The sequence below is a fragment of the Mesoplodon densirostris genome, chromosome 18 (assembly GCF_025265405.1).
Source record: "Mesoplodon densirostris isolate mMesDen1 chromosome 18, mMesDen1 primary haplotype, whole genome shotgun sequence".
Lineage (NCBI taxonomy): Eukaryota > Metazoa > Chordata > Mammalia > Artiodactyla > Ziphiidae > Mesoplodon > Mesoplodon densirostris.
Window position 1 is genome coordinate 3,938,548 of NC_082678.1, and position 27,566 is coordinate 3,966,113.

At 44.0% G+C, this 27,566-nt stretch overlaps 1 protein-coding gene and 2 long non-coding RNA genes across 5 annotated transcripts in view; 2 read left to right on the forward strand and 1 right to left on the reverse strand.

Moving 5' to 3' along the window:
• The first annotated feature begins 6 nt into the window (after window positions 1-6).
• Window positions 7-4,390, forward strand: LOC132479083 (uncharacterized). 3 transcript variants are annotated; one of them, XR_009530451.1, is made up of 4 exons: window positions 7-88; window positions 378-492; window positions 1,462-1,685; window positions 2,826-2,911. It is a non-coding gene; the product is annotated as an uncharacterized LOC132479083 (long non-coding RNA). The 3 variants fall into 3 exon arrangements; XR_009530450.1 differs by lacking the exons at window positions 7-88; window positions 2,826-2,911 and adding an exon at window positions 4,198-4,390 and having other exon boundaries at window positions 123-492; XR_009530449.1 differs by lacking the exon at window positions 7-88 and having other exon boundaries at window positions 123-492.
• A 10,710-nt stretch (window positions 4,391-15,100) lies between these two features.
• On the forward strand, window positions 15,101-16,351 carry LOC132479084 (uncharacterized). The gene is made up of 2 exons (XR_009530452.1): window positions 15,101-15,185; window positions 16,224-16,351. It is a non-coding gene; the product is annotated as an uncharacterized LOC132479084 (long non-coding RNA).
• A 9,214-nt stretch (window positions 16,352-25,565) lies between these two features.
• The window catches only part of NPEPPS (aminopeptidase puromycin sensitive), an 86,853-nt gene continuing 84,852 nt past the window's right edge, over window positions 25,566-27,566 (reverse strand). Inside the window, exon 23 of the mRNA XM_060080731.1 lies at window positions 25,566-27,078. Within this exon, the coding sequence (XP_059936714.1) occupies window positions 26,926-27,078 (153 nt within the window). The 3' untranslated portion in view covers window positions 25,566-26,925. The remainder of the gene's footprint in view (window positions 27,079-27,566) is intronic.

Sequence of the window (27,566 nt, forward strand, 5' to 3'; positions counted from 1 at the left end):
GCCGGCCAGAGCCGGCCGCTGATTGGATTGGCCTGGTAAAGGCCGTGAGCTGAGGCCGTCTGAGCGCTGGGAGGAGGGTGGACCGAAGGTAAGACTCCTGGCCCGCTTGATTGGCTGGGTTACTAGACGTTGATAGGATAGGGCACCCTAAAAAACTGGGGAGAGGAGTTTGGGGTCGGGGCCTCGGAAAGGCGGGAGGTGCCCCCACCGCTTTAGAAGCCCGGCGCAGTGCACGACGGGACGCCCCCGGGAAGGGGCGGAGTCGTGTCCGGGTTGCGGTTGGGAAAGCGCCGTTACTCCGAGGGGCGTGTTGAAGAGGGTTTCGCGGGCTCGAGCGGGGGAGGGGGGACCGTTAAAACCCTGCCCCGCGCCCACAGGAAGCTGCTTTAATGGCTAGGCCTACTTGGTACCAGGCTTTCGGCTGGGAAGGACCTTGAAGACCATGCGGTTCAACTTCCAATTTGCAGATGTGGAAACTGAAGCCGAGAGAGGGTATGCACCTTGTCCAAGGTTACTCAGCCGGTTAGTGGCCTTATTGGGACTGGACTCAAGCGCTCCTGACTGCTCTTGGCCTTACACGCATCTCCTCCACGGAGGTGAATGCTAATGCAGCTCCTTTAGACCTATGTATAGTTTGAGGCCTGTGCTGTTATAAGGTCTAACTTATGTGGTTTGGACAGTTGGATTCCTCTTACACACCCATTCATAGCTATTAGGTACTTGAAAGACTAGAAATGTTTCATCCTGCGAACGTGGCCCTTTTATAAAGGCGCAACCGTGAACCAGAAAGAATGTGTACAGGCATAAAGGGTCGTGGTTCTTAGCCTTTTTTAGTTATAAGCCCTCAAAGAAACTAATGAAAGCTTTTCTTAGCAAAATGAACATAAAGAAAATGTGCGTACAGTTTCTTGACTTCCCCTCACGTTGGTACAGGGGCTCCAGGTGAAGAATTTCCAGAATTGTTAGATTTTCACCATATTGATCTAGGGTTAATTGGATGCAGCTAGCTTATAGAGCTCTTTACCATATAGCTTCAGCTTGTGGGAAAATTGCCCTACTCTAGCCATACTGGGAAAGCCTAAGAGCAACTCTGTCCTTGTTGAGAAGTTCCAACCAAGAGTTAGGAAGTTTCCTGGTGGTCTAGTGGTTAGGATTCCGCGCTTTCACTGCCGTGGCCTGGGTTCAACCCCTGGCTGGGGAACTGATATTCCGCAAGCCACGCAGCGCACACACAAAAAAGGAATTAGGAAAGGTTGGCCAGCTACCTTTATTCCTTAAAGGAAGACGAGATCTTTCTCTGCCAGAAATATCTGGAGTTCTAAAGCTGGAAGTGTGGGGACACCGTTCCTTACCCATCCTGTGCCTAGTTGATTTCCTGTGGCTTAGCGGTCCTTTTAATCTCAGCCTTTTGCTTCATCTATCAGCTGATGAAGAACTGCCCTGTGTGTGTAACTTTATTAGGAATCAATGAAGATTAAGTGAGATGACGTCCATCAAAATCTCTGTATTGTCTTTATGAGGATGACCCACACTACAAGTGATCCGCAGTTCTGTTTCACTCCAAGCCAAGTTTCTCCTGTCCTCTTATCAGTTTGCTGAGGCACCTCCTCTGCTCAACATCAGTCATGATACTACCAGTGAGAGGCAATGGATTTTTAAAGTAGCTGGAATAAAATGCTGGGAAGGTAAATGTTTTCAGAAAAGTTCCAGTCAAACATAAGGTCCTTACCGCAGCCAACTGAAATGAGTTTTTAGTTGAGCTAAGACAGGTGCTCTGTGGTCCCTGTCAAAAACAGCCAACACTGTCATGCATTCAGCAGATGCTACTGGGCGCTATAATGTGAGTGCTTGGCACTCAGATTCCAGAAACTGACTGCCTGAGTTCATAACCCAACTCTGCCACTTCTAAGCTTGTGTGATTTTCTTTGCTTTATGTAAAGTGGGGCTAATAATTGTACCTGCCTCATACACAACTTTTAGGAGGTCTTAGTGAGTTAACACATGTTAAGAGCTAGTAACATTGCCTGGCATCTTGTGTATGTTGTATATACATTGGCTATTATCTGTTCAGTATGTATTTTGTATGAAGCGAGTGGTTCTTGGCCCTTGGCCTATTAGGGAAGAAAAACTTTAATCAGTTAATCTCACACAGATGTAAAGTTGTAAAAGTGAGAGCTACCAAAGAATGACCCAGCCAGGAGGCTCAGGGAAAGCGTACTTGAGAAAGGGAAGAGTTAATCCAGGTGGAGAAGGGAAGAACAAACATGTGCAAAGGCCCTGTGGTGGGAGGGAGCTCGGGGATTATAAGAAACTGCTAGAAAGCTGGCACACCCAAAATACAGGGAACAAGGGATTGAGCTAAAGCTAGAGTGTTGAGTAAGGGAAAGACCATGTGAGAGCCTGGCATGCCACTGCTGTTGTCTATATCCTAAGACCAGAGGGCAGCTACTCAAAGGTTTTAAAAAGGTCTTTGATTGCAACGTGAAGATTAAGACTGGAAAGAGAGGAGCAGATGCAAGGAAACCAGTTAGGAGGCCATTGCAGTAATCCAGGTACGAGCTGATACTCGTAGAAAGGAGAAAGGTAGAAGGAATAGTGGAAACAGAGATAGGTATTGAACTTGGTAACTGATTGGAAGGAGAGGGAGGTGTCACGGGTGCCGGCTAGATTTCCGGATGGTGATGCCCTTTGCAGTGTTTCCCAAGTAGGAGGAATCGGAGGCCACGTGGTTTAGTGAATGTGGAGGGGTACACAGGGGCTTCAGGTTGTATTTCTTGAGCTGTGTATGGAGTCCATGGATTTTAATATGCTATTCTCTATAACAGGAATATTCATGTCCAGTGAACAAATTCTGAAATTAAAGAGAGAAGGTGGATTTCAGTCTTACTCTGCCACTTCCTGCTGCCTGATCCTGAGCAAGTTAACTTAACGTCTTAGTCTTGTGAAATGGGAGAATCTCTGCCATACCATTGGGTGATCTGAGCATGAATGGGAGATGGGAAAGTGCTCGGTGCAAGTGTCTTATGACGGGAGATGTTCACCAGTATCTGTTGAACAATGAATTGGTGAATGGATGAGATCAGATGGCATTCTCCAGCTCAGTCCTCCTACTAACCCATGGTGCTTATGTGTGAGGAGACTGGCTGCGAGGGGAGAAGCAATCACGCTATGACCTGATGCCTCTTCCTCCTGAGCAAGACTGGCTGACCTCAGAGGGGTACATGCAACTCGTCCTTATGGCCCGTGAGAAGTGATGGTCTAGCTTTGTAAAAGGCGCTTTAAAACTTAACTTCACCGTCTTTTCCAATGTTATCCACACTAGCACCCTTGTGTACCATTGGTCCGATCAAGCCGGTCATATAATTTCATCCTGCATAAGTGCTCAGCACTATCCTAGGCCTGTCCCCTGCCCAGGTTCCCTCCTCGTCTCTCCCAGTCTTCAAGTCATGCACAAGTTTGTTTCTTTGTTCATTCATTCAACTACATGAATTTATTAGATGTACCCCCCCACCTCCCAGGTTATTTCAGGTATAACATGGGGATGTGATAAAGTCCATAAGAAAGGTTCAAACCAAATGCTCTCGTGGAGCTAAAATATCAGAGGAGGAGGAGAGATTTTTTTCCTGACTTGTGAGAGTACTTAGTAGACAAGGGGGCTTTGAGCTGAACCTTAAAGGACTGGAGAACTTTGTAAATATAGAGTTTGCAATGAAGCCTTCTGTAACTAAGGTAGTGCACATTTATATATATTCACTTACTAACAGTGTGATCTTGGGAATGTTTATTTAATATCTTTGTGTCTCAGTTTCCTCATCTGTAAAATGGAGATAATAGTTTTAGCCAGGGTTGGCTTATAGGTGTGAGACCTATACAGTCACACAGGTGCTTAGAAATGCTGGCCCCTCACTTGGTTTAATGCTCTGCTGTCGCCATGTTGAAATTCTTAATAATTTTTGAACAAGGGGCCCTGCAAATTGTGTCCTGATCTTGCCTTGTAGGATCATTGCAAAGTCCTAAGAAGTTAATACATGTACATTTCTTAGAACAGTGAGGGCCTGGCATATGATGGGGGTTCAGTAAGTGCTAGCTGTTATTATTATTATCCTCTGAACTCTTATTACAGTGTAGCTCACAGTATACCTCATAGTTTATATAGCATTTAAATAACCAACAGTTGTTTTTTTTTTTTTTTTTTAGCGGTACGCGGGCCTCTCACCGTTGTGGCCTCTCCCGTTGCAGAGCACAGGCTCCGGACGTGCCGGCTCAGCGGCCATGGCTCACCCCAGCCGCTCCGTGGCACGTGGGATCCTCCCGGACCGGGGCACGAACCTGCGTCCCCTGCATCGGCAGGCGGACTCTCAACCACTGCGCCACCAGGGAAGCCCTGAACAGGCAAGTTTTAAACCACGGGCATTAACTCCAGGGAGGTCATGTGGGATAGAGGCAAAAAGCTTGGCATTGGAGTTGGTCAGGCTGGGGTTCAAGTTCTGCCATCTACTAGCTCTGTTACTTTGCACAAGTTACTTAGCTTCTCAGTTTCCTCATTTGTAAACATTAAAACCATACTTTAACGATTAAATTTTAAGATGGTTGAAAAGCTGAGCACATAGTGGACACTTAATTATGGGTTTTTTTCTCTAGAAGGGGGAGATGGTATCCCAGGAAGGGGCAGTCAAAGAGGGCTTCCTGGAGGAGAGGATAATCCACCCCCATACAACCGGCATGGTTTGGATGGGGAGAAAATCCTCTGATTACACACTCTAGCAACAGCCAAGATATTAGGTGAATATTAGAGGAATGCTAAGTCACAAAGTAATTGATGGGATTTAGCGGCTGATGAGAGACAGAGGAGAGAGAAGAATGAAAGGTGAGTTCTAGGTCTCCAGCCTTGAGTATTTTTGAGAGTAATCATTTTAAAAACAAGATCACGTATAGGGGCTGAGTTGGTGCAGGACGGTGGAGTAGAGGTTAGGGGAGGGGTCGTGTGTGTCCAGTTTTAGAAACATTTAGTCTTTCAGGTCAGAAGGGGACAATCAAGGGAAACTGTACATTTTTTTTTTTTTTTTTTTTTTTTTGGCTGGACCGCCCAGCTTGACAGATCTTAGTTCCCTGACCAGGGATTGAACCCGGGCCCCTGGCATTGGAAGCTCTGGGTCCTAACCACTGGACCACCAGGGAATTCCCAGAAACTGTACATTCTTGATTGGGATTTGGGAGAAAGGCTGGTGCTTGGGAAAGAAGAAGTTAGAAGTCAGTAGATCAGAAACAATCACTGAGCTCCCAAGGATAAATTATGTCTTAACATTCTGTAAAGAGAGAAAGAAAAGCAAAAGATTTTGGAACTGGAAATGGGGTTACAAACTAGTAGGCACTAAAAATGAGAGGGAGAAAAGAAGGAAGAGCAGAGGTAGAAAAAGAAGTGGGAGAGTGGACTGTTCATAGCTATGGTGGTCTGAATAATGTTCCCCAAAAGGTGTCCACATGCTAATCCCTGGAACCCAAGAATATGTTACTTTACCTGGCAAAAGGGACTTTGCAGCTGTGATTAAATTAAGGATTTTGCGATGGGGAGATTATCCTGGATTGTCTGGGTGGACCCAGTGTAGTCACAAAGGTCCTTAGAAGGAGACAGGAGGATAAGAGTCAGAAAAGGAGATGTGATGACAGAGGTAAAAGCCTGAGTGATGTGGGGCCATGAGCCAGGGAATGTTGACAGCCTCTGGAAGCTGGAAGAGGCAAGGAACAGATTCTGCCTTAGGGCTTCCAAAAGGAACACAGTTCTGACCCATTTTAGACTTCTTTCAGAACTGTAAGAGAATAAATTTGTGTTGCTCTAAGCACTAAGATTGTAGTAATTTGTTACAGTAGTGATAGGAAACTACTGCAGTGGTTAACAAGTGAAAACAACCTAAATACCTAACAGTGATGGATTGGTTAAACAAGTTACAATACATTAGTATGATGGACTATTATAATTGTAGTTAGCCATTAAAAATTATGCTGTAGCAAAGGAAACCATAAACAAGACCAAAAGACAACCCTCAGATTGGGAGAAAATATTTGCAAATGAAGCAACTGACAAAGGATTAATCTCCAAAATTTATAAGCAGCTCATGCAGCTCAATAACAAAAAAACAAACAACCCAATCCAAAAATGGGCAGAAGACCTAAATAGACATTTCTCCAAAGACGATATACAGACTGCCAACAAACACATGAAAGAATGCTCAACATCATTAATCATTAGAGAAATGCAAATCAAAACTACAATGAGATATCATCTCACACCAGTCAGAATGGCCATCATCAAGAAATCTAGAAACAATAAATGCTGGAGAGGGTGTGGAAAAAAGGGAACACTTTTGCACTGCTGGTGGGAATGTGAATTGGTACAGCCACTATGGAGAACAGTATGGAGGTTCCTTAAAAAACTACAAATAGAACTACCATATGACCCAGCAATCCCACTACTGGGCATATACCCTGAGAAAGCCATAATTCAAAAAGAGTCATGTACCAAAATGTTCATTGCAGCTCTATTTACAGTAGCCCGGAGATGGAAACAACCTAAGTGTCCATCATCGGATGAATGGATAAAGAAGATGTGGCACATATATACAATAGAATATTACTCAGCCATAAAAAGAAATGAAATTGAGCTATTTGTAATGAGGTGGATGGACCTAGAGTCTGTCATACAGAGTGAAGTAAGTCAGAAAGAGAAAGACAAATACCGTATGCTAACACACATATATGGAATTTAAGAAGAAAAAAATGTCATGAAGAACCTAGGGGTAAGACAGGAATAAAGACACAGACCTACTAGAGAATGGACTTGAGGATATGGGGAGGGGGAAGGGTAAGCTGTGACAAAGCGAAAGGGAGGCATGGACATATATACACTACCAAACAAGGTAGATAGCTAGTGGGAAGCAACCGCGTAGCACAGGGAGATCAGCTCGGTGCTTTGTGACCGCCTGGAGGGGTGGGATAGGGAGGGTGGGAGGGAGATGCAAGAGGGAGGGGATATGGGAACATACGTATATGTATAACTGATTCACTTTGTTACAAAGCAGAAACTAACACACCATTGTTAAGCAATTACACTCCAATAAAGATGTAAAAAAAAATTATGCTGTAGAAGATAACTTAATCGTGTGGGAGATGTTCATAGTAGATTGCGAAGTACAGAAAACAAGTTAAAATATTGTAGGTATTTCTGTGGAAAATTCATCAAGAGGTACACCTAAGAGTCATGCATTTTTGCACTGACTGTATGTATGGTATACCTCAAAAAAGTTTTGCAGATTACACATAGATGTCCTGTTTGGTTCAAAGAAGGGAAGCATGTATTATACCTGTGTATTCATGAATAGGGAAAAGACTGGGAATGTATAAACCAAATGTTAATAATGGCTGTCTCTGGGTGGTAGGATTACAGATGATTTTTATATTCTTTTTTTTTTTTTTGGCGGTACGCGGGCCTCTCACTGCAGCGGCCCCTCCCGTCGCGGAGCACAGGCTCCGGACACGCAAGCCCAGCGGCCACGGCTCACGGGCCCACGGGCCCAGCCGCTCCGCGGCACGTGGGATCCCCCCGGACCAGGGCACGAACCCGCCCCCCGCACCGGCAGGCGGACCCCCAACCACTGCGCCACCAGGGAAGCCCTATATTCATTTTTTATTCTTCTCTGTGTATTCCAATTTTTCTTCAGCGAACAAGTATTACTTTTTTGATCAAAAAATATGTTTAGGGCCTCCCTGGTGGCGCAGTGGTTGAGAGTCCGCCTGCCGATGCAGGGGATACGGGTTCGTGCCCCGGTCTGGGAGGATCCCATATGCCGCGGAGCGGCTGGGCCCGTGAGCCATGGCCGCTGGGCCTGCGCATCCGGAGCCTGTGCTCCGCAACGGGAGAGGCCACAACAGTGAGAGGCCCACATAACGCAAAAAGGAAAAAAAAAAAAAATATATATATATATATATGTTTAAAAAATTAGTTTTTAAAAATCAAGGGAAAGGGGTAGGGAGAAAGTCTGGAGAAGGATTTGCAAGCTCAAGGGCAAGGGCCCTGTAGCACCTGACACAACCAAGCCTCTATAAACAATTTTCTGAAAATAGGTGATTTTATTTTGGCCGGGGTACCAGGGTCATGCTGCATGGCATGTGGGATCTTAGTTCCCTGACACGGGATCGAATCCTTGCCCCCTGCATTGGAAGCACGGAGTCTTAACCACCGGACTGCCAGGGAAGTCCCAATAGGTGATTTTTTAAAAAATTGTATCCCCCCCACCCCAAAGCAGAAAAGGACTCAGTATTGGGGACATAGAAGGAAGAAGAAGAAGAAAAAAGGCAAGAATATAGAGATAAAAGCTTCCTGGATCCTGAGTTAGGAGGGCCTCCAAGAGGTACGAAGGAAGTGGAGCAGATTGTCTAGTCTTACCCCTGCCCGCTTCTGTGTTTGTCAAAGAGTCTGGAGACAGACCAGACACCCTCAGCCATTTTCTCCTTTCATTTATTCAATCATCCTTTATTTTCTTTCTTTGTGCTTTTTCTAATTATCAAAGTAATACATGCTTCTCACTGGAGAAGTTTGAAAAGCATGAAGAGTTAAGCAGAAATCACCTGTAATCCCAAATTATATCCACCACTGAAATATTGGCACACTTCTCAACGTAGTTCCATTTTAAATGAAAATTGAAGTAGTATTATGTAACATTTTTGTCCCCACCACCACACCCCCGCCAGAAAAAAATGTACTTGCAAGAATTTTAAATTGGTTCAACTCATTGTCAGGTCTCATTAAAAATTAGTATGGGGGCTTCCCTGGTGGTGCAGTGGTTGAGTGTCTGCCTGCCGATGCAGGGGACGCGGGTTCGTGCCCCGGTCCAGGAAGATCCCACGTGCCGCGGAGCAGCTGGGCCCGTGAGCCATGGCCGCTGAGCCTGCGTGTCCGGAGCCTGTGCTCCGCAACGGGAGAGGCCCCAATAGTGAGAGGCCCGCGTACCGCAAAAAAAAAAAATTAGTATGAACTAAACATATTTGGACTGGCTCTGAATGGGTTTTCATACTGGTAGCGCAATGGAGAAGTAAGTGAAGCCTTTTAACGTTGACTTAAGCTTTTTAAAAAGTACCAATAGAAAAAGGTAAAAATTGAAAATGATTGAAGTACGCCCAGTGGGTCACAAACCCTGAGGATCACTGAGGCCTCTCTTCCTGGCCAGGTGTTACAGGGAATCCTGTGTTCTGGGCCAGCAATCCTCTAATCTTTCTGTTCTTTTTTTCTTTATTTAATTGAGTACATACTCAATTTTGATTATCTGCTTTGTTGTTTTGGGGAAAACCCAGCTCTCTTCCTGTTGTGTGTCTCCTCTATTCTCACAACAGTTTCTGACATCAGATATATGGGGATTTTCCCCCACCAAGCAGTTCTCTGATACTGAGGGTCAATTTAACTCAATTCTGACACTGTCTACCTGGAGATAGATCCCACAGGTTAAGGGCGCAGTCCCATGAGACTGCCCCCCACTTCAGATGCCAATTATAAGTAGCAGGCCCCCAGGTTACCCAGAACTTCTGTCCGACTTGGCTACGAATCTGAGGCCTCCATGACCTCCTCCTTGGGGTCTGTTTATTTGCTAGAGTGGTTCACAAAACTCAGGGAAACACATTTACCAGTTTATTAAAGGATATGATAAAGGATACAGATGAACAGCCAGATGAGGAGATACATACATAAGGTGAAGTCTGGGAGGGTCTGAGCACAGGAGCTGCTGTCCCCATGGAGTTGGGGTGCATCACCCCCCAGGTATTCACTCACCTGGAAGCTCCCAAACCCCCCCTACTATTAGGATTTTTATAGGGGTTTCCTCATGTAGGCATGATCAATTATTAACTCCATTTCCAGCCCCTCTCCCCTCTTTAGAGAAGCTGGGGGTAAGAGGGCTGAAAATTCCAAGCTTCTAATTATGGCTGGGTGTTTCTGGTGACCAGCTACCATCCAGGAGCCCAGCAAGAGTCACCTTATTAGAACAAAAGATGCTCCTAGTATTAGCACTGGAAATTTACAAGGTTGCAGGAGCCCTGTGTCAGGGATGGGGTAAATGTGCCAGGAACCGGGGGCAGAGATGAACATATATATGTTTTTTCTGTTATCTCACATTTGTACATTTTGTATACACGTATCTTTTGTCCCCTATTAGACTATGACTCGAGGTTTCTCAGCCTTGGTGCCATTAGTACTTTGGACCAAATAATTCTTTGTTGTGGGGAGCTATCCTGTGCACTGCAGGATTCTTTAGCAGTATCCTTGCCAGCAGCACACCCCCTCAAACCCTGACGATCAGAAAAGTCTCTCCAGATCTTGCTAATTTTCCCCTCATGGCAAAAATCACTCTCCTACTCCTGCAGTTGAGAACCACCGCTCCTTGAGGTCAGATGTTTTATAAATTCTGTGTTCCACATGGTAAGTTTATTGTCCAAACAGTATCATTGCCTCATAAGAATAACAGCTAATACTTATAAAGCCCTTACTCTTTGTACTGTTCTAAGCTCTTTACATATATTAACTCATTTAATCTTCACAACAGCCCTATGAGATAGGTATTATTATTATGCCCTCTTTATAGTCAAGAAACTAAGGCTCAAAAGAGGTTAGGTAAGTTGTTTAAGGTCACCCACCTGGGAAGTAACACCTGGGATTTGCCTAACCCAGGCAGTCCAGCTGCAGATTCTGGGCTCTCAACCATTTTGCTGTCTACTGCTTTTAAATACAAAGAAAAAAATTAACTCATTAAAAAAAGGGGGGGGGGGAATTCCCTAGCGGTCCAGTGGTTAGGATTCCCCTCTCCCACTGTAGGGAGCAAGGGTTCAGTCCCTGGCCAGGAAACTAGGATCCCGCATGCCGCGTGGCCAGAAGAAAAAAAAGCCGAACATTGTCCCTCTGCCCACAGAATTTGCATAGGCAAACACATGGTAAAAATGAAATTTTCTATTCTGCTGTTTTCACAGAACATAATAGAGCAACGCATTTTGCCATGTTGCTAAAATTTTATCAATTGTTTGAATGGCTACATCATATTCTGTCAAGAAGATAGACAATAACATGACCAGTCCCTTGTTATTGGGCATTTTGATTATTGCAGATATTTCATTTGAAACATTATAATCAATTTTTAAAGTATAATTTACAGACAATAAAGTGCATCCATTTTAAGGGTACAGTTTGATAAATTTTGACAAAGGTATAAACCCATGCTATGACCAAAACAAGATATAGGACATTTTCACCGCCTTTGTTTCTTTCTGTAGTGGCGTGCTGAAGCTGGCTGGTACCAGCTCAGGAGAACCAATTTTATGTACATCTCTTCTCAAATCTACATTTAGTGATATCACATTAGTAGCTCAAAATTGACCAGGGTGGGAGTATTTACACCACAGAAATTGGTAAAGCGCCACAAATTAGGGCTTTAAAACTTCTTTTTTAGGGCTTCCCTGGTGGCGCAGTGGTTGAGAGTCTGCCTGCTGATGCAGGGGACACGGGTTCGTGCCCTGGTCCGGGAAGATCCCACATGCCGCGGAGCGGCTAGGCCTGCTGAGCCATGGCCACTGAGCCTGCGCGTCCAGAGTCTGTGCTCCACAACGGGAGAGGCCACAACAGTGAGAGGCCCGCGTACCGCAAAAAAAAAAAAAAAAAAAAAAATTAGAACCAGTTTACCAGTACCACAGCTTATGCCCCTTTGCAGTCAACCCTCCATCTTACAACCACAGTCTGCTTTCTGCCATCTTTCTTTTGCATTTTTAAAGGATTCTAGGGACTTCCCTGGTGGTCCAGTAGTTAAGATTCTGTGCTTCCAACGCAGGGGGCACAGGTTTGATCCCTGGTCAGGGAAATAAGATCCCACATGCTGCTCGGCATGGCCAAAAAAAAAAAAAAAAGAATTCTATAAATAAAATCATGCAGCATATACTCTCTTGTGCCTAGCTTCTTTTGCTCAGCGTTTGTTTGTTTGTTTGTTTGTTTTGAGATTCATCAGCATTGTTGCACATAGCAATAATTCATTCCTTTTTGTTGTATTCCATTGTATGGATATACAACTTGGCCACAGCCTTTATTTTGGTTTCCACAGGAAGGAACAGGTGAAGCTGGGTAAGCAGGGTTAGGATTGGCTAGTTTAATAATTTCAGTGGACATTGGGGCATAGGGACTGTCTCTAGTTGTCTGGTATCTGGCCCTGGGGTGATGAGGGCAGAGGAATAGTGACTCTGATTGTGAGAGCCTGATAAAGTAGGTGGTTGGAGTAAGGGTTTTGGATCGGTTGGTTTATATGTAAAAGGTGCACTGGCAGGAGAATGGTTTACTATCTCTAAGAATTGGCTAGTGTTGGGAGGGCCAGTCTGTCCAGGGCTAGCAAAGCCCCAAGATGTCAAATACAGAAAATTTTTTAAAACACGATTAATATACCTTGTTGAAAGGTTAATCTAGGGACTTCCCTCGTGGTGCAGTGGTTAAGAATCCACCAATGCAGGGGACACAGGTTCGAGCCCTGGTCCAGGAAGATCCCACATGCCGCAGAGCAATTAAGCCTGTGCGCCACAGCTACTGAGGCCGCGTGCCACAACTACTGAAGCCCGCATGCCTAGAGCCGGTGCTCCGCAACAAGAGAAGCTACCGCAATGAGAAGCCCGCGCACCACGACAAAGAGTAGCCCGTGCTCGCCACAACTAGAGAAAGCCCGCGTGCATAAACGAAGACCCAATGCAGCCAGAAATAAATAAATTTATTTTTAAAAAAAAAAAGAAAGAAAGGTTAATCTAATCTAGAAAGAATCTGAACTCTGGGATGCTAAGCATAGCTGAAACAAGCCTACATAACAGATGGTGCGACCTGGCCCCCGTGTCACACTTGGCCCTAAGATTCTCCTCGCCAGGCTAATACCCTACAATCAGTAGATTGGAGGATCCTTTGGGAAGACTGACCAGCTCAAGAAGAAACACCTATAGATACTGTATTCGTCTCCTAGGGCTGTTATAACAAATTACCAAAATCTTGGTAGCTTAAAACAAAATAAATTTATTCTCTCTCAGTTCTGGAAGCCAGAAGTCTGAAATCAACCAAGTCTGAAAACATGTCAGCAGGCCACGTCCCCTCTGGAGGCTCTAGGGAGCATTTCTTTCTTTGCCTTTTCCAGCTTCTGGTGGCTCCAGGTGTTCCTTGGCATGTAGCAGCATCACTCCAATCTGCCTCCATCTTCACAAAACTTTCTCCTCTTCTCTCTGTCTCTCCTCTGTGTTATCTCTTATACAAGACACTTGTTACTGGGTTTGGGGCCCACCCAGAGAATCCAGGGTGGTCTTATCTCAAAATCCTTAGTTACATTTGCAAAGACCCTTTTTCCAGGTAAGGTCACATTCACAGATTATGGGGATTAGGATGTGGATATCTCTTTTGGTGGGGGGGACATTATTCAACCCACTAAGAGCTGAGAGTCCCAAGTGAACGTCGGCTCGCTATAGTCCTGTCCAACTGCAAAGCCCTGTCTCAGAACACAGAGCTTCCAGAAAACTTCAGTGCCTCAGTCTTCAACATGAATGGACTGTCAGAGATGACCAGGTGGTTGAAGAAAACCTCTAACATGAAAGACAAAGACCAAACAAATAAACAAGAACAAAGGAACTTAGAGGATACAGAAACAGCACAGAGACCAGAACAAAACAACGTATAACTTAAAAAGATGATCAGGGACTTCCCTGGTGGTCCAGTGGCTAAGACTCTGAGCTCCCGATGCAAGGGGCCCAGGTTCAACCCCTGGTCACGGAACTGGATCCCACATGCATGCCACAACTAAGAGTTTGCATGCTGCAGCTAAGACCCAGTGCAGCCAAAAATAAATATTAAAGAAAAAAAAAAAGATGATAGGGACTTCCCTGGTGGTCCAGTGGCTAAGACTCCACATTCCCAATGCAGGGGGCCCGGGTTTGATCCCTGGTCGGGGAACTTAGACCCCACATACCGGCAACTTAGCCCACACACCATAATGAAAAGCCCTGTGTGCCACAGCGAAGACCCAGCACAGCCAAAATAAATAAAAATAAATTTATAAAAAGATGATAAATATTCTCAGATATGGAGATGTTACGTCCAAGAAGTAAGAACAGAAGGGTACATATATTAAAAAAGGAATAAAACATCTTAAGAGGGCCTCCCTGGTGGCGCAAGTGGTTGAGAGTCCGCCTGCCGATGCAGGGGATACGGGTTCGTGCCCCGGTCTGGGAGGATCCCATATGCCGCGGAGCGGCTGGGCCCGTGAGCCATGGCCGCTGAGCCTGCGCGTCCGGAGCCTGCGCGTCCGGAGCCTGTGCTCCGCAACGGGGGAGGCCACAACAGTGAGAGGCCCGCATACCACAAAAAAAAAAAAACATCTTAAGAATATGATAACCAATAACTTCAATCAAAGGGTTGGAAGATAAAATTGAGAAGATATCCTTTTTTTAAAAAAAAACACTGGGGAATTCCCTGGCGGTCCAGTGGTTAGGACTGCTTTCACTGCCAAGGGCCCGGGTTCGATCCCTGGTTGGGAAACTAAGATTCCACAGGCTGCGCAGCCTGGCCCTCCCCCAAAAATAACCTGGAAAATTGGCATGAAAAGATTTTTAAAAGCTAGAAGTAGCCCAGGAGGATTAACATTCAACTAAGAGGAGTTACAGAGAAATAGAGAAAAGTGGAGGGAAAGCAGCATTGAAGGAATAATTCAAGAAATCAAATCAAAACTAAATGGCCTACATCTCCAGAATGAGAAGCCCACTGAGTGCCCAACATAATGGATGGAAAAGAAATCAGAAATTTCAGGTCATTGAGTTAAATAGAGGAAGGTTACTAAAAAATTCCGAGAGAAAAAGCAGTTAACGTGCAAAGGAACAGCCGTCAGAATGGTACCATGCTTCCCAGCAGCCATGCTGGAAGATGGTGTAGGAATGCTTTCGAATTATTTATGACCTATAACTTTATGAATTAGCCAAATTGTGAATTCAGTAAAGTAAGCATATTTTCAGATGCGTGAAATCTTAAAAAATTTTACTTCCTACCCATGTACCTTTCTCAGGAAACGTCTGGAGGATGTGGTACACCAAAATGAGAATAAATCAAGAAACAGGAAGACGTGATCCTGGAAACAGGATATTCAACAGAGGTGAGAGATGAAGAGACTCTTCAAGATGATGATGAAAGGAAATCGCAGGGTGACATAACCTGGTTGCAGGCCTTTGAGAGTAATCAGGACTGGGGCAGGAGGACAGAAGGGACGTCTCCAAGAAACCAGATGGAGTGAACAGAGGAAAAATGTACACTTCTGCTGATGGTGGAGAATAAAGTCATTATAGGGACATGGAAAACTAAGCAAAAAAAAAATTTGTTTTGTTTTGAATTAATGATTAACTCCAGGAAAAGAATGTTTTAAAAAAACTGAGAAAGAAACAAAGCTTAATCATAGTAGACTAGCTTGGCTGTGGATAATATTTATGGAGGCGTAATTGTGTCAACAGAGTATGGATGTTGATCTCCACCAACCCCAGCACTTGTGGGCTTTCCTCCTTGTAGACTCTGCATTCCAGCCAGCAGGAGTGCTGTTTGTTCCAAGTACCCAGGGCTTCTTTTATTTAAATGGGAGTTAATTAAATTCAATTAGTAAATTAATACATTAATAGATTAAATTAATTGTTGAATTAAAATATCAGTAAAAAATGAGTCTAAGCAATACACACTGTTTTTCTTTTTTAGACTAAACACTTTGAAAAGATTATCAAGCTTTAAACTTGTGTTCTAACTAATTTGAGACTTTTGATTTACCCAAACAACATGTAGTGTATACCCAACCTTCATCCCATTAAATAGGAAGTTAAGTTGTATGTATTTGAATCTGGCATATGTTAGGCTGACCTGTGACACATTATATTGTAAATTTTTTTTCTAGTTTTTTTTTTTTTTTCCACTAGTGAGCAGTTTGAGGGCAGGCTCTTGTTCTTTCCTCTGTAAGGTTCTGGCACTTGACACAGACCTTCGATTTTTTTTTCTTAATCTAATTTTAAGTCACTACAAGAGACCAGTTTGAGTTGATGACCACATCTAATACTTGCAGAGCGTTCCGTTGCTCACACAACACTGTCATATCCGTCTGCCCCATACTGAGGTTGGTGTTTTCAGTATTCTCTCCTACCCTCCCATTTTGCAGACGACGACCTGCGTTCCAGAGAGTGCCTTGCCGAAGGTCGCACAAGTCAGCGTTGGAGCCTCTAGCGGAACTCAGGTCTCCTGACACCCAGTGATGCGTTCAAATACTTTTTTAAAAACTGGGATTTAGGGCCTCCCTGGTGGCGCAGTGGTTGAGAGTCCGCCTGCCGATGCAGGGGATACGGGTTCGTGCCCCGGTCTGGGAGGATCCCATATGCCGCGGAGCGGCTGGGCCCGTGAGCCATGGCCGCTGAGCCTGCGCGTCCGGAGCCTGTGCTCCACAACGGGAGAGGCCACAACAGTGAGAGGCCCGCATACCGCAAAAAGAAAAAAAAAAAAAAAAAAAAAAAAAAAAACTGGGATTTAAAAAAATTACCATCAACCATTTTTAAGTGTATAGTTCAGTAGTGTTAAGTATAGTCACATGGTTGTGTAACAAATCTCTAGAACTTACTCATCTTGCAAAACTGAAACTTTCTATCCATTGAACAACTCTCTACTTTCCCCTCACCCCTGCCCCTGGCAACCACCATTCTACTTTCTGTCTCTATGAATTTGAGTACTCTAGATACCTTCTGTAAGTGGAGTCACACAGTATGTGTCTCTTTGTGATTGGCTCATTTCACTTAGCATATGTCCTCGAGGTTGATACATTTCCTCCCTTAAGGCTGAACAGTATTACGTTGTTTGTAGCACATTTTGTTCATCCGTTCTTCCATCAACGGACACTTAGGTTGCTTCCACCTTTTAGCTACTACGAATAATGCTGCTCTGAGCGTGGGTATACACGTATCTCTTTGAGATCTTGCTTTCAGTTCTCTTGGATATATACTTGGAAGTGGGATTCCAGTAATGCATTTTTTAAATTCTCCATCTCATTCCAAAACTGATTTGAGGCCACTGTCCCAGCACCTTCATAAGTATTAAAAAAAAAAAAAAAAAAAAAAGTTCTGAATTTCTAATGAATGAGCAAAGGGGCCCGAATGGAACAGAGGAGACAACAGAAAGGAGTGGCCTCTGAGAAGTCTGGTAGAAGAAAGCTTTTTACCTTTACCCTCGGGAAATAGCTGCAAATAATTAAGATCCACCAGAGATGCACTGGAGTGGCCAAGGCTTGTTTTCCCATCTACATAAAGGTCTCCAAAGCATTCCCAAAGTTGCATTCAAATAGAGTAAGCCCTGTGCATATGAAAGGGTCACAAAGGAGGGATCTGGTATTCATGATACCTGGTCTGTACAGGGGTGGGTGCACAAACTCAGATATTCTGGGCCTGTCATGCGACCTTCATAAAGGATCTAGTCGGAGTGGGGCCTGTGGTGGAGTGTGCTGGCCATAGGTCTGTACTCAGCTCCAGACACTGATGTCAGATCTTACGATTTTTCAAGAAAAACTAGATACACCTGAAACTAACACATTATAAGTCAACTATACTCCAATAAAAATTTTTTTAAAAAAGAAAAGCTGGAAACCTGGATTTTTATGTGGAATACCATGATTTTTTAAAGCTGGCATTTAAATTTTCAAAAAGATTTAAAAGGCATTGTGTAGGGTTTCCCTGGTGGCGCAGTGGTTAAGAATCCGCCTGCCAATGCAGGGGACATGGGTTCGAGCCCTGGTCCGGGAAGATGCCACATGCCACGGAGCAACTAAGACTGTGTGCCACAACTAGTGAGCCTGCGCTCTGAAGCCCACAAACCACAACTACTGAAACCCGTGCGCCTAGAGACAGTGCTCCGCGACAAGAGAAGCCACCACAATTAGAAGCTCACGCACGGCAACAAAGAGTAGCCCCCGCTCACTGCAACTAGAGAAAGTCCGTTCACAGCAACGAAGACCCAATGCAGCCAAAAATAAATAAATAAATAAATTTATTTTAAAAATAATAATAAAATAAAAGGCATCGTGTAAATCAAAGACAAAATACAAGTTTGCAGCCTCTGGTGTGAGGTACTGTGGAGCATTTATGGTAGGCAGTGACCTCTGGGGAAGAATTGTGTCTGGTTTGTTTGGCCAGGGCTGGGGAGAGGTCAACGGGGCCTAAACCAAATGCCCTTCTATCCTTGGGTAAAGCTTAGTGTGTTGCAGGCAGAGAGGAAACGGCCTAAAATGAACCATTAAGTTCTCCTGGTAGCATATCTGTGCCGGTCAGACAGGAGAGGAGGGCCCCCAATTTCGCATCATTTCTGTGAGATTCATTTGTGCCTACTTCACAGAACCGCTGTAAGAATAAAACATCACAGATTTGGAAAGGTGTTGAATTTCTCCTAAAATGTAATGCAGATGCTAACTGGGATAGTTATCTTGCCGTGAAGAGCTCAGAATAGTGTAATGTTTTGGGAACAGCTTCTACAAAAGCTGACCTAGGAGATGCTGGGCCCCAGCTGTGGCTGGAAGAAATGAAGGGGAAAGAATGTGTCAGCCGTTGTGCTCTGGTGGGCTTGAGAAGGAGGCAGAACACTGATCTTTCCTGGAAGTGGCGCTGAAGAGTCAGTGCGGAGTGGAGAAATACACGTGGCCATAAATGGCATGACCCTGCTCCAAACAGCTCAGCTCGTGCCTGGCTTCGTGAACCTCACACTGGAAGTTTCAACTGAAATAAACTTCTGACCTTTCCATCAGTTCCTTTAAGTCAGAGTTTTATATGTTATAGACTATTTCAGGACTTCCCTGGCGGTCCAGTGGTCAAGAATCCTCACTTCCACTGCAGGGGGCACGGGATTGATCCCTGGTCGGGGAACTAAGATCCTGCAAGCTGCATGGCACGGTCAGAAAGAAAGAAAAAAAAAAAGACAATTTCATATTCCCACTTAGAAGATTTGAACTGTTACTTCTGTTACTTAAGAAAGCAGCACTGCTTATTACTACTACTGCTATCATAATGTTAGTAATATTCCTATCATGCTTTATAACTTACAAGACCTTTCACTTGCATTCTTCTCATTTTGTTTCCTGGTAACTCTGAGATTATTATTTCTCACTTTACAGATAAGGAAACTGATGGTTTCCCACTGTCCTTTAGCTAAAGGTTAGAATCTTCAACGTGACCTAAGTCCCTCCCTAGTCTGGGCCTTGCCTACCTCTCCAGATCCCTCTTTCACTACCTTCCCAAGACCTCTCTTTGTTCCAGCTATTCTGGGTTTCTTTTGAGTTCCTTAAGTAGGTCAGGTTCTCTCCAGCCATAGGCCTTGTGTTGCATGTGCCGTTTCTTCCACATAGAACACTTTCCCCTGTCCTCTTTGCCTGGCTAGCAACTACTCATCTTTTGGGTCTCAGTTTAACACCATTTCTTCACGGGAGCCTTTCCTGAACATTGAGGCTATGTTGGATGCCCCAGTAATATCCTCTTATACCCCCCGGCACTTCCCATTCCAAAGACTCATCACACTTCAAGTTACTCATTCAATAATTCTTGTTCCTGCTGGACTGTAAGCTGCATGAGGCAGAAACCAAATCTGCCTTAATTGATTCTATAGTCTCAGTGCCTCGTATAATATACTTCTTTTGTTCTGAAAGCTTTTGTAACGAGTCTGCTATCTGGATTCCACTGCCATGGAACTAATGCATCAAAACCTTGCCTTCAAGTCCAGTGCTGTGGGGCTTTTTTTTTTTTTTTTTTTTTTTTTTTTTTTTTTGCGGTACGCGGGCCTCTCACTGTTGTGGCCTCTCCCGTGGCGGAGCTCAGGCTCCCGACGCGCAGGCTCAGCGGCCATGGCTCACGGGCCCAGACGCTCCGTGGCATGTGGGATCTTCCCGGACCGGGGCACGAACCCGCGTCCCCTGCTTCGGCAGGCAGACTCTCAACCACTGCGCCACCAGGGAAGCCCTGTGGGGCTTTTCTGACAGGCTTCTTCTGATATTTCAATAACCAACGTCCTTTGATTAGTGACCAAAATGCACACCTCCCACATCCAATAGCAGGTTGTAAGGTTAGAACACAGTGACACTGTATTCTTTGTTAATGACTAGAAAAGGCTGGTGCTGTTCTCACCTCTTCTGTTGTTTCTGTGATGCTCACATACCAATGAGAACCTTTGCCCAGCATCCTTTTGGAGCAGTCAAGGGTGGATCACAGATGACAGGGACATTAAAAGCTATTCAGGGCTTCTCTGGTGGCACAGCGGTTAAGAATCCACCTGCCGGGCTTCCCTGGTGGCGCAGTGGTTGAGAGTCCGCCTGCTGATGCAGGGGACACAGGTTCGTGCCCCGGTCCGGGAGGATCCCACGTGCCGCGGAGCGGCTGGGCCCGTAAGCCATGGCCACTGAGCCTGCGCGTCCGGAGCCTGTGCTCCGCAATGGGAGAGGCCACAACAGTGAGAAGCCCGCGCACCACAACAAAGAGTAGCCCCGCCCCCCGCTCCCGCTCGCTGCAACTAGAGAAAGCCCGCGCGCAGCAACGAAGACCTAACGCAGCCATAAATAAAATCTATTAAATTTTTTTAAATAAAGGATTATTTTTAAAAAATAAAATAACGAAAGCTATTCTGACTATTCGCATCTCAGGTCTTGGTTTGGTGCACACCTGGGTCATTTATAGTTGGATGGCACATTTGTTTTACTTGTTGGAAGCAGTGAGGTATAGTTACCAAATTAATGGTGCAAGCCTAGGAGTGGAAGTAATACAGTTGCTCAAGCTGGCGAGGCAGGCGTTAAGCAGGTAAGCAGGGTCCAGTGGGAGGAACGCATGGCCTCATTTCAATAGCTGCAGCAAGCTGAAGTCCCTGAAGGTTTTCAAGCCAGCTACATCTCTCCTCAGCACAGTCTTTATGAAATCTGTCACCATATAACTTCCTCAGTCCAGTTCACGGTGATCAAAACTTGTGGCTAAATACCCGGGCGGTGGCGTATAAGGTTGCAAATGTTAGTTCCAAATATAGTGCAGTTCACGTCGCCAGTAAGGAAAGAACATTGAACGAATTCATTACATGCACTGCTTAAACTAACTGAGCCTGAGAGCTTAAAGCCACATTCCTCAAATATGTGCACTCCACAAAACTGGCACTTAGTGTCAGGCAGTCAGGCTGGAAAACAGTCGTGAACCAAAGAATCTAAACAAGGAAGAAATGCTCTCAAGGTATGCATTTGCCATATGTTACTTTGTTCTCAGGTCATCTTTGGTGATGTGCTCCATGACTTAAAGCATGACATCAGGGGTCGCAGGTCTGAGCCTGGCACACTTGGCTTCACAAGGCAAAGACTGAAAATGTGTGGCACTGGTTACAAAGGGGAATAGGCAAAAGGGGCACAGCCTGTCTTTGCTACCAAAAATAATTAAGTGCATAGACTAAAGTATAAAAACATAGCTGGAAGAATATGCCCCAAACATCTATTCATCATGATTGTCTTTGGGAGGTGGGTTTATAAGAAGAGAGAGTCACTTTCTAGGGTTTTTTTTTTTTCCCTTCAAAATTTGGAAAATGGATCTGTATTACATTTTGTGAACAGAATTAAAATTTTAAGTGGATACAGTATTCTCAGATGAATAGCAAATTGTTACAATGAGGTTGGTTAAGGAAAAGCCACAGACTGTAATTATTTTCTACCATACACCAAAAATACACTTGCATATACTAGATATAGAACAGTTCAAATAGAACCTTCTTTGGTGATGGATATGACCATATAGGTCATATATACTATATACATATATACAGATATACTGTGCTGCCCAATATGGTACCCACTAGCCATGGGTGGCTACTGAGCACTTGAAATGTGGCTAGCGCAGCTTAGGAACTTATTTTTTATTTAATTTAAATAGTGCATATGGCTAGTGGCTACTGCATTTGGACACACAGGTCTAGAACCTTCCATTTACAGGAAATAAGATTGTCAGCAGGGGCAGGGAGAGACCAGATTTGGTAGCCAAGAGATCTTCTATAAGCCATTTTCTGTTATGCTGTCTATCCAGTAGAGTCTGTGTACTCTAGGATTGTTACAATAGAGAGGAGGCACTTCTTTACACTTGTAAAGGCCACAGCATTAACTTCATCCTACCACACCCCTTCACATTCTCCTGAGTTTAACTGCTCCATTGATAGATGAAGGAACTGACCTATTAGAAAAGCAACAATCATCTCACCCATCCTCATTCATCTCAAATATTTTAAATGTTTTGTATTTTTTTCTTACAGACTGTTTCTTTTCACCTCTCCTCCATTATCTTGTATTCTATGTTGTCTTGAGACTTCTCCCATTAAACCATCAACCATTCAGTATACTGTTTTCTTAATTTTTTTTGTCAGTCTAATAAGCATTAAGAGTATATCCATAAGATTAGTATATATAATACAAGGTAGATAATCAATCCCCTAATAAATTACAGTGGATTAAAATTGCAGTGTAATGTAATATACCTGTACAGTTTGTCAAATTTATGATAAAAGTTAAGGTTGTTTTGGGGTGAGAGGAGGCGGATGTCTCAGAGGACCATACTGGTATGATAAGCCAAACCATGGCAAGATTTAATGTTTCTTTCTTTCTTGGTTGTCATTTTAATTGGTGTCTAGCATGGCTGCTGGCAGCTGCTGGCAGCTTCCTGAGAAAGCACAGATGATGATAGTAAGCTATGTTCCTTCTCTGTTGCTAACTCCACCCCAGCGCTGGACCAGAGAAGTTCAGTAGTGAGAGCTACAGCTGCCAGGTATCAGCAACGCGATCAGAGGAGCAGAGGTCTTTACAAACGGCAGCAGGAGCCCAGCTGACTCTCCTGGCGCCGCCGTCTACCAGTTTGCCACCAATCGTACCGTTAGAGCAACGTGATTTGGGTTCTTAGGGAGAGCAGTTGTTTGGCCCCATGTTTCATTCACATCAGGGTCTCCTGTCTCAGTCTTGCATTGGAAACCAAACACCTTAACCACTTTGCTTGCACTCGGGTTGGTACAAGAAGGCATGGTCCATCTTGGGTGGGTATTTTCCATGACCACAAAAGAGAGTCCTATTAAAAACAACAACTCTGAGATCCTAAAACTAGTATTTAGTAAGAAGAGATTAAATTCTCATCAGCTGATTTTATTATTCGGTCAAAAATGATGCTGTAGGGCTTCCCTGGTGGTGCAGTGGTGAAGAATCTGCCTGCCAATGCAGGAGACACGAGTTCTGGTCTGGGAAGATCCCACATGCCGCGGAGCAACTAAGCCCACGCACCACAATGACTGAGCCTGCACTCTAGAGACCGCAAGCCACAACTACTGAAGCCCGTGTGCCTAGAGCCCGTGCTCTGCAACAAGAGAAGCCACTACAATGAGAAGCCTGCGCACCTCAACGAAGAGTAGCCCACGCTCGCCGCAACTAGAGACAGCCCATGCGCAGCGATGAAGACCCAATGCAGCCAAAAATAAAAATAAATATATTAAAAAATGCTGTAAGTATAGATTCAAAATTATAAATTTATTACCAAAAGCTTATTTTCTTGCTGAGAAAAAAAAATTACTAACCCTACAAATGTGGCTCCAAGTCCAGGACTCATTTGGATAATAGAGGTGAAAGACTTGATTTAAAGCTATAAAACCCCTCCTACCCCCGCAAATTGCACACTACAGAGATATTGTTTTCAAAGAGGTTCCTTCCTTCCTGAAATTCATCCTTAGAAAATGCAAGATAAGAATTCACCCACGGGCTTCCCTGGTGGCGCAGTGGTTGAGAGTCCGCCTGCCGATGCAGGGGATACGGGTTCGTGCCCCGGTCTGGGAAGATCCCACATGCCGTGGAGCGGCCAGGCCCGTGAGCCATGGCTGCTGAGCCTGCGCGTCCGGGGCCTGTGCTCCACTACGGGAGAGGCCACAACAGTGAGAGGCCCGCGTACCACAAAAAAAAAAAAAAAAAAAAAAAAAAGAATTCACCCACAACTGCCCACTGTCCCCAAAGGCTTTACTGCTTCCCATTAATAAAATACTCTGTAAGGAAATAACAACACATTCATCTTTCTTTCCAACCTTCTGATTTCCACTAAAAATTTTAACCGAAGAATATTAGGGAAAAGGAAAAGGACTGAATATCTTTAAAGCTATTGCCTGGGTCCAGTGTGACTGTCTGATCTTCTAATTGTGTAGACCTAACTAACAGTTAGCTGGGGGAACACAGGTTTTTGCAGACTGGCAAGCTTGCGTTCATCACTAGTCCTGAGAGTTATTTGCTGTTTAACTACTTTGCCTAATTTTTCGGTGCCTGCTTTCTCATCTGTAAGATGAGTATATTACCTAGGATAGGGAGCTATTTGGAGGACAAATTAAAACATCTGACAGGGAATTCCCCGCCGGTCCAGTGGTTAATGCGCTTTCATTGCCGAGGGTGCAGGTTCAATCCCTGGTCGGGGAACTAAGATCCTGCAAGCCTTGTGGTGTGGCCAAACAAAACACAAAAATCTGACATGCAAAATGTCGGACTAAGACCTCTAGAGACCCAAAGCGTCAGGACTGGGGTGCCCAGATCAATCAAGGTATTAGTAGAAAACAGAATACACTAAAACTGGGTAATTTGAGAAAGGTTTAATAAAGGGACTGTTTACAAAGACATGGGCAGAGTTCAGAGAAACCAACAAGGAATAATGGAGTTATCCAGAGCTAGTAAATGAGTGGTCCTTTCTATCCCTAGATCTGAAGGGCCAAAGAGAAGGAGCTAGAAGCTAGAGAGGCTGCTTGATAGGAGTCGCAGTCCTTGGTAGAGGGACTCAGACAACCTATGAGACCTGGCAATTTAGAAGCCAGGGGAATAAATACCCTAGCTTCTAAATATCCATTCCTCCGCCTTTTGATCTTCTGAGGGTGTTACTAATTGGATCAACACAACCTGAAGTCAGAGGGCAAAGGAGCCTGTTAGTGCAGTCCATGGGGGTCAATACCTCCTGGGACGCAGAGCAGGATGAAAAGCAGTTCTAAAGAGGAAGCGGAAGATACCTAGCGCAACCTCTTCCCCAACTTAATTCAAACTGCTAAACCAGTATACACAAAACTTGCATGTATGCTGAAACTAAAATAACTTCTTTCCAGAATTTGATTGTGAGTTCTTTAATTAAATCAGAATTTCTTTCAGTCTTTTTGATGCCCCTGCTTTGCCGGTGGCACATGCCTAGATAAAAGGAAGCCTCAATAAATAGGAACTGGCAGGCTCAAGTTAACTCCTGAATGCTGACTCTAAGAGACTTTTGAGTTAACCCAGAACTAATTTAGGAGGAATCTTAAGATTTTTCTGGTTAGGTACTATTCATTAGGAATTCAGCAACTGGATTTTCTTAGACTCAAAAAAATCCTATGGTAGTAAAATTTCTTATAATCCTACTAAACGATAGGAAAGGTTTTAGTTGCTTATCAGAGAGAATAAAGGACATCAGGACATCCAATTTCACATTGACATTTTTATTAACGCCAACTGTTTTTTAATTATTTTTTTAAAACAATAGCACAAAAATGTTTCAAGGAAGCAGTCTCACAATCTGATGACCTTCTGAAATACAGTTAAGCCACACCAAATATGAATTCCTGTTAATAACACACAAAAATATTTTTTTTAAGAAAAAGAAAAGAAGAAAGGTAGGGAAAGAGGAAAGGAATGAGATTTAGACTTAAAATTTACTGGATTAGGTTGGTGAGGCTTGTTAGTAGGATACACTGTGGAAGCAGAGTGGCACACACAGGCTTATAGTCTTTGTTGTTTTTAAAACCAGTTACCACTAATATATAGGCCCTGCAGCAGTTACCAATGACCTCTTACATGCCCGAAATGAACCAGAAGAAGCCAGTGTTGATACTGTCATGAGGAGATTCAACAGTTGGCCTGTCAGACAACTAAGACCATTTTCAGCAGAGTAACTCCTTCAGAAAGGCCTGGATGAAAACCTTTCATTTCTATTGTCTCACCTATATGCATTTCAGGGTTCTTAAAAGTCATCTTAAAAAAGAAAGAAAAAAATAATGTATATCAGTTTCTCTTATTTAATGTGGCTATAAAAGATGTTTCCTTATTATTTCTTTATCTCTAAGAAGGACACCGGGGTGGTGGGTTGGGGATGGAACTAGGGGAGGAAAAAACCCAGACCAGGATAGGTTTTTTTTTTTTTTTTTTTTTTTTTTTTTTGCCAAGGGGTCACACAGAAGGGAAAGCAAGGAGGAAAACTACAATCCTTGGTTCAGATTGAGTTATGCAGGAAAATATATCTTCCTGATCAGTCCCCATGCCAAAAAAAAAAAAAAAAAAAAAAAAAAAAAACCCACTTGAAATTATGCACAGACTCTATGTTATACCAGCTATCAGCCTTTCATGTTTAACATCCCCAGCAATGGACACTACCCTTGGTTTGTAGGCTGCTTGTAGAACCCATTTCACAAAAATCCTCTTTACCCAGAAGCCTCTAGTTTCCTTTTGGTAGGTTATAAAAACAGAACATCTGTCATTAACAGGAGAGTGTTAAATACTTTTAACCACTGACAAGGCTTCAGGAAGTTTCACAGTTTCGTTATGCTCTATTTTATTACTATCATATTTACATTTTTTTAATTTTTAATTTTTTTTTTTGCTGAATTGCTGATTTTCCTTTTTCAATAGAATTTAATTCTGGAGTGTGAGCAGGAACCAGTTAACTACATTCATTGTCCAACCCCCACTGGCTTGAAAGAAGACTCCAAATTCTTGGCATATGAATCAGCTGTTCGGTCGCTCCACCTTATCCCTGCATGAAGCAGCAGAACCGCAGTGGCGGCAGGCTCCGGGTTCATGCCGTGGGTGGTGAGGCCTTTCGCTGAAGGAGGTACTGGTGGATGCTCTCAGCATCACGCTTTAGCCAAGCAGCATTCAGCAGGATATTTTCACAACACTGCTGGATGGTACGCTCAGCTGAAGGAGCTGGGTGACTCTCGAAGAAAGCCTGGTATAAAACAACCCAGAACGTAGGATCATTACCAGCAATAGTAAGAAGCTAATATCCCAGGCGATGAAAACATACCCGCTGTCTATAAGGAGTTCGTAAGCTTCACTCAGGAAGCTTTACCACTGCCACCTCCAGGCTAGAAGAAAACAAGCAGCTCCTTGTACCCGCCTACAGGAATTCTCCTCCAAATATAGTATATGCTTACAACCTAATCAAAAGTGAACAGTAAAGAGACAGAACCTACGGCCTTTAAGTTCATTGTCCAACCAGCAAAAGAAAGTAAAAAAGAACTGATATCAAGGACCTACTCTGTTCCAGGCCCCCTGTGTTAGTTACTTCATCTAAATGACAATCTTATCACTTCATTTTACAGATGAAACTGGCTCACAGGGGTTAAAAAACCTACTTGAAGTCTAGGTTTTGGAATCAGACTTGGGACTTGATCTAGGCTCCATCATGTACTAACCTGTGACTGAGTAAATTAA